We start from the raw sequence: 10,665 nt of genomic DNA on the forward strand, positions 1-10,665 counted from the left end.
TCTCTGCCTGTGTGTCCCCTGTATCTCCTCAGCTGCCACCCCGCCCTTGTGCTCCTCCGTCCGTGTGCCCTCTCCCCTCCTGCTGCACTCATCTCTGAACACTCTCTGTAGATCTGTTGACGTTATCCCCGACAACCCCAAGTTTCAGCAGTTGCAGAGGGAGCTTTCCCAAGTGCTGACCCAGCGCCAGATCCACATCCAGCCTGATAATTAAGCCGATCCAGGTACCCTGCCTGAAAGGCGTGAGCACCCCCAACTAAACAGGACTCACCAACCCGCCGAGACCTGCCGGTCTGGCTGTTGCCGCGCGGCCATTTAAACCACCACTAACCCCCGTGTCCACTCACGGCCGTGAGCAGCCACATTAACGTGTAGACTTTGCCCCTGTAACATGGACCCGTGTCACGTGTGTGGTGTGTGTGCTGTGCACGCCGGGCGGTGAGTGGTGTGGGCCGTTGGGTGGTTCTGGCCTTTGCCCTGAAGGAGCCCAGGCTGGGGGCTTGCTTGGCTCTCGGGCAGAAGCCGCCTGTCTGCACGACTCTGATCCTGCGGGCCAGGGGCTGGCCCGCCTCCTGCTCACCGCACGCTCCAGGCAGCCTCCCTGAGTCTGCTCCCTGCACAGCTGGGTCCTCCCCGACCGTCTCACCAAAGAGTCCAGAAGCCAAATAAGCCCCTTCTCAGGCAGAAGTCGACTCTTTGGGGCTAGCTGGCTTGAAAGGGGTGTCCCACTCCGAGTCCGAGGATGGAGCACAGTCGGGGCTGTAATCCCCCAGCCTGGCCTGGTGCACCCCCAAACCGGTTCCTGCTGGAGCTGCCTGGACCGGCCTAGCCTGCCGCCATTAACGAGCCACAGCTGTCCTCTTAAACGCCTCACACTGATGGGCTTGTTGATAATGGCTGAGAACCATGACTTGAGCTTGTGACAGATACGGCTGTATGAAAGTACTTGCATCCCCGGGGAGGCGGGGGGGGGGAAACAGGCTGCAATATTGGGCTTTGGAAACCCAGCCAGCAGGCTGCAGAGCCCGGGGCTTACGGGCTTACCCCCAGGCCCATGGGCTGGACCCTGAGCGCCTGGCCCAGAGGAGGCTCAGTGGGGTGGGGGCGCTTACCTAACCAGGCAGAGCTGCTCTTCTGGGTCCATGGGACTTTGGCACATTGGCCTGGTCTGTGTGTGCCAACTTCAGGCTCCAGGCTTCTGGCAGCCTCCAGCCTCATGCCGGGACCATTGCGTTCCCATCATGGCGTTGAGAAAACCCCTTTTTAAGGTGTTCCATGGTAGTGTGGTTTTCTCCCCAGGCCCTCAGCTTTTAGGGTGGGTCTAGAGTCTTCTGGATCCCTAGCCCTGGCCACCCACGGGAGCTTTACAGCATAGAAACCCTCCGCAGCAGTGGGCAGCCTGACGCCCCGTCTGTCCAGGTCTTCCTTCCCACACCAAGTTAGTGCTTCCTCCAGGCACTGGTTCGAGGTTGCTTGGCAATGACCTTCCCAAGCTCTGTCCCCCTAAATGAGCGCCCTGCTCCTCATTCCTTAGACCTTTAGCAGCTCTCTTACCTGAATCTAACTCTGCCTCTAACTCTGAACTCTGGAACTTTCTCCTTTATGGGGGTCGGGGCTGGCATGCTTGGCTCCTCCTCCCCAAAAGAGCCCGCCCCCGCGCAGGCTGGGGAGCCTTCTGAGCCTCTGCTCCCCCGCTGTGTCCGCCCACTGGCTGTGTTAACCTTGGGAGCTTCTCCAGAAGCCCCTTGTGGACTGGCTGAGATTTGGAGCCCAAGGGCCACCAGGGCTGCTATCTGACCCTTCCTTTGGCCACCGCTGAGCCAGGGGCAGTCCAGGGCAAATAAGAAATGTGTATTTCGGCAGCATCAACCAAAAATGTCGACATTTCTTGTGGAATTTGTTTTAGTTGTATACAGATTCTTTCAAAATAATTCTGTGCCACCCTCTTACATTTGGAGGCGCTGCTTGTGATTTTCCTAGGGTTCAGGAGCCAGAATTCAACTTGGGCTGCTCTTGTTTCTCCCAGGTCCCACTTCATACTACTTTCCCCATTTTCGGCATTTGGGGATGATTTTTGACTCCTCTGCCCCGTTCCTTCTCATGGTCAATGCATGTCAAACCTGGGATTCCCATGGAGCATGCCATCCACAGCACTCCTGCGAGGCAGCCTTCCGCCTCCTCTTTCCTCTGCTTTGAAAACGCTGTAAAGTTTGTAAATAGTTTAATAAGTTCTTGGTTAACCAACATGTTGCGACAAAGTGATCGTTCAGGTCACTGCCGGGGGCGTTTCTCTGAGCTTGTCTCCTCATCTGTAAACTGAGAACAGCACTGGGCCTCTTCCAGGACGCTCGTGGAGAGTTACAGCAGAAAAGTGTGGAAACACCTTGGAAACGGTATACAGCCTCTGCAAAGCTTGGTCGCTGTGAGCTTTGTCGAGAGTGTTAGCGCCATGCGGAAATGCACTTGCGTTCCCCGCAAATCTAGGATTCGGCAGCAGGGACCCAGGCCCGCTTAGCTCAGCCCCACGCTGCCTCTCGATCCAGGCTGAGGGATTTTCTGGGCCAAGTTAACAGCTGACGGTGCCTCACAGCAGAAGCCAGAAAGCACCTGCCCTCTGTGTTCTCCTGGCCATGAACCAGTGTGCACAGGTGTCCAGGGCGCTGGTTCTTAAACACTCACTGAGTGGGGTCCCACTGCACCCTGCACTTGTGGGGAGAGCGACAAGCCTCTTCTGCTGGGCAGGGGAGCAGAGGGGCAAGCTTTATACCAGGTCCTCATGGCCCAGTCCTTGCCTCTCAGCCCCTGGCCTGAGGCCACAGCTGGGCTGAAGCTCAGAGGGTCTTTGCTGCATTGTGCTTGGAAGCCCAGAAGCCACCTTCTGGTTCAGACTAATGGTGGGCCCTGGGCCCTGAGGAGTGGATTAGGGACCACGGCCAGGTCCCCTGCAGCCTGGTGCAGAGCTGAGCATCTGTCCAGGTGGGCTGTGCGCCTTCTCAGTGGCGCCCAGTGATGTTCTTGAGGGCACAGGTCTCGGGCTGTGCCCCTTCCGCACCTCTCCAGCACTGCTTGCGCTCCAGCGACACCCAGTGCCTGGCCCCGTGATCGAGACCCTCACCTCAGCAGGTTGGTCACTCGCCCCAGGAGGTCGGTCGCTGGCAGGCAGCTCTCTGAGCCAGGCACCAGCACCCTGGTGCCCAGCCGGTTACCACCACACCTCTTCCTGGTAAACCTTCTAATGACAGTTCTTTTCCTCCCTGGCAGGTCTGTGCAGACTTTTGCAGACAAATCAAAACAAGAAGCTCTTAAGAACGACCTGGTGGAGGCTTTGAAGAGAAAGCAGCAGTGTTAAACCTCTGCTTCCGCTAACGGACACGCCGTGCGCTCGTTAGGTTCCTTTCTTAGAAACTCGTTTCTGCTCCCTCCCTCGTCCCCTCCCTCCCTGACAGGTCACATAACAACTTGCATCACCGACCAACCGCACAGCGCCATCTCTCCCCAAGAATAAAGCCCCATAAACGCCCTTCTCTGTCTCTGAGGCCTACTTCCCACCACGTTTTGCTACCCAAACTCTCGATGTTTCCATGGAGACCGTGTGTTTTTTGTTTGCCCCAGCCCCCCGTCTCTCCCACCCACCCATTTAGAAGCATAAAATACACTGTCTGTCTGCCTCCCCTTCCCTCCCACCTTTTTGTTACATTGGTGTAAAAAATGTAAAACAAAAAAATTTTATGAAATAACTGTGGTGTGTGAAAGATAGAAGAAAAACTGGAAATCTGATTCCACGTGTGTTTGGGAGCTGCTTGGGGTTGGGGGTTGAGGGGACAGGGGACAGCTCTGGGAGAAAGGAGAGGTGGCCCTCAGCGTTGTCCTGCAGACTGGCCCCTGTCCCGCGGAGACCGCGTTGTGGGGGTGCGGGGTGGGGCCTGCTGACCGTTCTGCTCTTCTGGCCAGGTGCTTTTCTGTCAATTTTTATGGAATGCAAAAGGAGTTTTTTGTTTTATTTTGTTTTTTTGTAAAGCTTAAAAACAAATCTACATCTTATACTTGAGCTTCCATACTTAAAAAAAAAGGAAAAAAAGAACAAAAAAAATAAATAAAAAGAAACTGGGACGCAGTTAGCACTGGCCTTGTGTTCTTTCTCGCCTGCCTCACTTTCCAAGCACGTGCAGCCTTGGCCGTTAGAGCTGATCCCACGGGACGGGTAGCAGGCTCAGTGGGGTGTTGGGCACAGGAAGTATGGGGACTCGCCTGGTGAGCGAGGAGAAAAGGGGTCCTTGCGGAGCCTGGAGCTGCTTCTCTCGGCCCCCTACTCCTCGCAGACCCCATCCCCACCACCCTGCAGAGCTGGGGCCACTGGAAGACACACAGGGTGTGATGAGGTCGGAGTCCCTGGGCCTCTCATCTCTCCTCCCCACCCTGCTCCCTGCTCTCCTGTCATCTCAGCAAACACCTACTGTGCGCAGGTCCATCCACATGCATCCCACTCTGTCTTCACGATAGCCCTCAGAGATGTGAGGAAGAGGGCTGAGGTGACACACTCTGAGTCCACGCTCTCCTAGGTGCCAGCAGGGCAGCCGTGTGGTGGGTCAGTAGGACCCACACCCTGGCTCCCCCTCTGGTTTGAGGTGCCTGGACCCTTGACACCCCTGACCCGGTCTTAGCTTCTTTCTGCTTGGTCTGACGAGAAAGTTCCCAGATGGGGCACATCTTCATTGTGTGCAGAGTACCGTGGAGATGGAAATGGGTAACAGGAAAAACCCCTGCCCTCAGCTCCTTTCAAGTACTGGGTGGAGAGGATGAGGAAAGCTGGGAAGAATGAAGATGTAGCTCTGGATGCCCCAGCCGCGGAACCCTGGGGTAGGGGGAGCGAACCCGGAGCCTGTCTCCTAATGTGGACAACGGAGGTGACAGCCTCGTGGGGTTGTGTTAGCAGAGTACCTGGCACACAGGAGGTGCTGAATAAATGAGTGTTCATTTTTATTAGGTGTTCATGTGCCCAAAAGTAACACTTGAAACCAAGAAATTGTGGCTATGACACATGCCAGGCCTGATCTTGCTTTGTCTTCTAGAATCTTCCACAGGTGCCATCACTGCTCTTTTACTGATGTTAAGTCAGGCTGGTGAGACTAGTTACAGTGGGCTCTGACACTGGGTTTCTTAGGTGAGGGGCAGCTGGAAGGAAGTGCAAAAGAGGAGTGTTTGTAGCCTGGCCTGGGCCCCTCATGGCCACTCCTTTCCCTGCTCCACTGAGGCAAGACAGGAAGGCCGGCTAAGGAAATGGCAGGAAGGGGCCCTGGTGGGTTGACTAGCCCTCTGGGTCAACGTGCTGCAGGTGGCAGACTCCCAAGGTCTGGCAGCAGCAGAGCTTCCCCCACCCCTGTGGGCTCACCAGATGCTGCCTGAAGGTGCCCTTTAGTGCCGGTTCACACAACAGGAGGTAGTCTCGCTGAGGGTGGGGTGGCAGGAGCCCTGGTCTGGGAGTCGGGAGCCTGCCTCCTGGCCTCAGCTCTGCACGAACTCACCCGGCTCCCCTGGCGCTGGTGATGGTCTTCATCTCCAGAAGTGTGAGGGCTCAGGGGGATAATCGGGTTTCCTGTTTCTCCAAGGCCCTGCCCTTTCACTCCCCGCTTGTTGTGGTCTTGACAAGTCAGCCTCTTGGAGCCCTTCCTGAGGTCCTTCTGGGGCCCCAGACTCCATGACTCCCTGTCTCCAAACTCATTCATTCAAATCATTGACTAAGCTGCTGCTGCGTGGCAGACCCTGTGGGATCCCCTCACTGTTGGTGGGGTGGACCAGTCATTGTGGACCTGGCCTCACAGCCCCTCTTCCTTCCCTTGGTACCACCCTTCCATGCAGCCTAGGTGCAGTGCAGTCATGGTGTTCCCTCCTCTCCTTTGCGTGACCCACGCCAAGCCAATCAAGATGTTCTCTCTCAACGCATCCCACACCCTCCGTGGCAACAGTGATCTAGGTCACAGGTCCTCACACAGCAGCCAGTGCAACTGTAAGAGGAGGCAGGGGCAGCCCAGCCCATGTGAGTGTTTGTGGAGCTGTAGCCTGGCCCACAGGAACACCAACCATGCTGCCCTGCCTGTGGGAATGCTCCCCACTGAGTGGCGCAGCTCAGCCCCTGTGAAGGAGCCCCCACTAAGTGCAGCAGCTCAGCCAAACCGTGCACGTAAGAAAGTGCCCTTCCCTTCCCACCTAGCACACCAACTCGGCTGGTCCCCTGCTGAGCACAGTGTCCTGCAGCAGAGCGACCCACTGGCAGAGCACAGAGGCCCCCACCTCCACGTGTGTGCATGACCTGCCAAGCAGCTGCGGCCAGCATGCAAATGCAGAGAAGCCCCACAGGCACAACTTCCAGCAGATGGGACGGGATCAGAAAATACAGCTCCTGCCCACCCCCAGGGGTGGCAGGTGGAATCTGCAACCTGATACCACAAATGTGCTGTTAAAGGATCACTTGCTCGAACACCATGAAGAACCACAGTAACACTTCAAAGCAGGAGGAAGACGACAAGTCTCCAGAAACCAATCCTGAATTCACAGAAATCTACAATCTAAATGACACAGAATTCAAAATAGTTATAAAGAAACTCAACAAGTTACAAGAAAACTCAAAAAGACGGTTCAGTGGGCTCAGGAATAAAATTAATGAGCAGAAGGAATACTTCACCGAAGAGATGGAAACTCTAAAACAAAACAAATTCTGGATATGAAGTACACAGTTAATGAGATAAAAAATAATCTGGAATCCATAAAAAATAGAGCTGACGTTATGGAGGACGGAACTAGTGATTTAGAGGATAGAAATAAATGCTTCAGGTGGAGGAGGAGAGAAAACTAAGATTTTTTTTTAAATGAAGTTTTCAAGAAATATTTGACTCAATTAGGAAAAGCAACATAAGGATTATAGGTATTCTAGAGGGAGAGGAAAGGGAGAAAGGAGCAGAGAGCTCGTTCAAAGAAACAATAGCTGAGAACCTCCCAAACTTGGGGAAAGAACTGGACCTACATGAAGCCAATAGAACTCCTAATTACATCAACGCTAAAAGACCTTCTCTGAGGCATATAACATTAAAACTGGCAAAAGTCAATGACAAAAATATTAAGGTCAGCAAGGCAGAAGAAAATAACCTACAAAGGAACCCCTATCAGGCTTTCAGTGGATTTCTCAGCAGAAACCTTACAGGTTAAAAGAGAATGAAATGGTATATTCAAAATACTGAAAGACAAAAACTTTCAGCCAAGAATATGCTTCAGTGAAACTATCCTTCAGATAAGGAGAAATGTGCTTTCCCAGATAAAGAGAAGCTGAGGGAGCTCGCTGCCACCAGGCCTGCCACACAAGCAATGTTGAAAGGAGCCCTCCCATCCGAAACCAAAGAGCAAAGGTTTAATAAACCTTGAGCAAGGAGAGAAACACAATTAGAAAACTGCAGCTCTCTATCAGAATAGGTTAGTAAACACTCAATTATAACATAAAAGACAAAGGGAAGGAAAGCATCAAAAATAACTATAAACACTTTAATCACAAACAACACAGAAAAGAACAATTTGTGACAACAATAACTCAGAAGGGGAAGAAAAAAGGGATTGAACCTGCTTAGGCTAAAGGAGATAAGAGGCTATCAGAAAATGGACTATCCCATCCATGAAATCTTTTATGCTAACCTCATGGCAATCACTAAAAAAATCAGAGCAGAGCTACAAATCATAAATAAAGAGAGAACTAGAAAACCATCACAGAAAAACACCAAACTGAAATGGCAGTCAAAAATACAAGGGAAAAGAAACAATGGAAATATAGAACAACTGGAGAACAAGAGATAAAATGCAGTAGTAAGCCCTCATATATCAGTAATCATTCTAATGTTAATGGATCAAATTCTCCAATCAAAAGACACAGAATGGCTGGATGGATTAAAAAATAAGACCCAACAATACGCTGCCTCCAGGAAACACACCTCAGTTCTAAAGACAAACGTAGGCTCAGAGTGAAGGGATGGAAGACGCTACTCCAAGCAAATGGCACGCAAAAGAAAGCAGGTGTTGCCATACTTCTATCAGACAAAGCAGATCTCAAGATAAACCAAGACAATGAGAGACAAAGAGGGGCTGTATATCATGATAAAAGGGACATTCCACCAAGAGGACATATCAATTATGAATATATGTGCACCTAACACAAGAGCACCAAAGTATATAAAGCAACTATTAACAGGCCTAAAGGGAGAAGTTGACAGCAACACAATAATAGTTGGGGACCTCAACACCCCACTTACAACAATGGATAGATCATCCAGACAGAAAGTCAACAAGGAAACAGTGGCCTTAAATAAATAGAGCAGACAGACTTAATACATACATAGAGAACATTCCATCCAAAAACAGCAGAATACACGTTCTTGTCAAGTGCACATGGAACTTTCTCAAAGCTAGGCCATATGTTGGGAAACAAGGCAAGCTTCAATAAATTTAAGAAGATTGAAACCATATCAAGCATCCCTTCTGACCACAATGCTATGAAACTAGAAATCAACTACAAGAAAAAGGCTGAGAAAGTCACAAATATGTGGAGACTAAACAACATGCTACTGAAAAACCCTTGGATCAGTGAAGAAATCAAAGTAGAAATCAAAAACTACCTAGAGACAAAATGAAAATGCGACATACCGACTCTTATGGGATGCAGCAAAAGAAGTGCTAAGAGGGAAATTTACAGCAATACAGGCCTACCTCAAGAAAGAAGACAAATCTCAAGTAATCTTAAAGTACAGAACTAGAAAAAGAACAACAAAGTCCAAAGTCAGCAAAAGGAGGGAAATAATAAAATTAGAGCAAAAGAAAAATGAAATAGAGACTAAAAAAGCAATAGAGAGGATCGATGAAACTTCTTTAAGAAGATAAACAAAATTGACAAACCCTTAGCCAGACTCAGTCAGATAAAAGAAGGCTCAAATAAATAAAATTAAAATTGAAAGAGGAGAAATTACAACAGACACCACAGAAGTACAAAGGATTAGAAGAGAATACCATGAAAAGCTATATGCTAACAAATTGGACAACCTAGAAGAAATGGATGAATTCTTAGACCCATACAACCTCCCAAAACTGAATCAAGAATAGAGAATCTGAATAGACCAATCACAAGTAAAGAGATTGAAACAGTAATCAAAACCCTCCCAAAATACAAAAGTCCAGGACCAGGTAGCTTCTCTGGGGAAATTCTACCAAACATTAAAAGAATATTTAATACCTATCCCTCTTAAACTATTCCAAAAAATTGAAGATGGAATGCTTCCTAACTCATTCTATGAGGCCAACATCACCCTGACACTAACGCCAGACAACGACAACACAAAGAAGGAAAATTACAGGCCAATAGGGCTGATGAACATAGATGCAAAAATCCTCAAAAAAATATTGGTAAATCAAATACAGCAATACGTTAAAAGGATCATACACCATGATCAAGTGGGATTTATACCAGGGATGCAAGGATGGTTCAACATCTGCAAATCAATCAACGTGATACACCACATCAACAAAATGAGGAATAAAAATCACATGATCATCTCAATAGATAGAGTGACAGCATTTGACAAGATCCAACAGCCATTTATGATAAAAACTCGATAAAATGAGTATAAAGGAAAATATCTCAACATAATAAAGACATATATGACAAAACCACAGCCAACATCATACTTAACAGTGAAAAACTGAAAGCCATCCCTCTGAGAATGGGAACAAGACAAGGTGCCCACTCTCCCCACTGCTATTCCACACAGTACTGCAGGTTTTGGCCAGAGCAATTAGGCAAGAAAAATAAATAAAAGGCATCCAAATTGGAAAGGAAGAAGTAAAACTCTAGTTGTTTGTGGACGATGATTCTATATATAGAAGACCCTAAAGAATCCACCAGAAAGCTAATAGAAATAATCAGCTACAGCAAAGTTGCACGGTACAATCACTTCTGAGTTCCAAGAGAGGATCTTTTTCTCCTGTTCTCTCATCAATTTTTGTTTTTTAAGCCTCTACGGCAAAACCTTTTAAAATTTAATAAGAAAGGATGAAAACAAATTAATGTTATGGGGGGCCAGCCCCGTGGCTGAGTGGTTAAGTTCGTGCTCCACTGCAGGCGGCCCAGGGTTTCGTCGGTTCGAATCCTGGGCATGGACATGGCACCGCTCATTGAGCCACGCTGAGGTGGCGTCCCACACACCACAACTAGAAGGACCCACAACTAAGAATACACAACTATGTACCTGGGGGCTTTGGGGAGAAAAAGGAAAAAAATAAAATCCTAAAAAAAATTAAAAATTAAAAAAATTAATGTTATGAATTAAATATAGAAATTAAATATTAAGTTAAAATGTCTCATTTTATAATTATTTTCTTTTCTCAATATAACTAAAATTTGTAAAACCTTCAGCTGGAAAACCAGATTACTTAATCACGCCTTGTCAAATTGTTGCTTCAGTCAAAACTTACCTGTTTCACTAAAAATATTTCGAGTGAGAGCTCTGTTACTGATTTTGCAATTCACTTCTCGGCCCTTTAGAAAGCAGATGACCTGTTAAATAGATATTTCTTTAGAACTAGTTGGTGCTATTTTTTCTTGTTTTATAAAAAGTTTGGTTATAATTCGTATCCCTT

General features: G+C 48.8%; 1 protein-coding gene across 9 annotated transcripts in view; it reads left to right on the forward strand.

Annotated features, from left to right (window-relative positions):
• Positions 1–4,118, forward strand: part of CAPZB (capping actin protein of muscle Z-line subunit beta) — a 133,986-nt gene extending 129,868 nt beyond the window's left edge. For 5 of the 9 annotated variants that reach the window (XM_070260824.1, XM_001501750.7, XM_070260829.1 and 2 more), the window contains one exon: positions 3,262–4,118. In XM_070260824.1, the coding sequence (XP_070116925.1) occupies positions 3,262–3,349 (88 nt within the window). In that variant the 3' untranslated portion in view covers positions 3,350–4,118. Of the gene's footprint in view, positions 1–111; positions 225–3,261 lie in introns of all 9 variants that reach the window. The other 4 variants (XM_023635607.2, XM_005607396.4, XM_070260826.1 and 1 more) reach the window with 1 other exon arrangement.
• The last annotated feature ends 6,547 nt before the right edge of the window (positions 4,119–10,665 follow it).

Source organism: Equus caballus, chromosome 2 (genome assembly GCF_041296265.1).
Source record: "Equus caballus isolate H_3958 breed thoroughbred chromosome 2, TB-T2T, whole genome shotgun sequence".
NCBI lineage: Eukaryota > Metazoa > Chordata > Mammalia > Perissodactyla > Equidae > Equus > Equus caballus.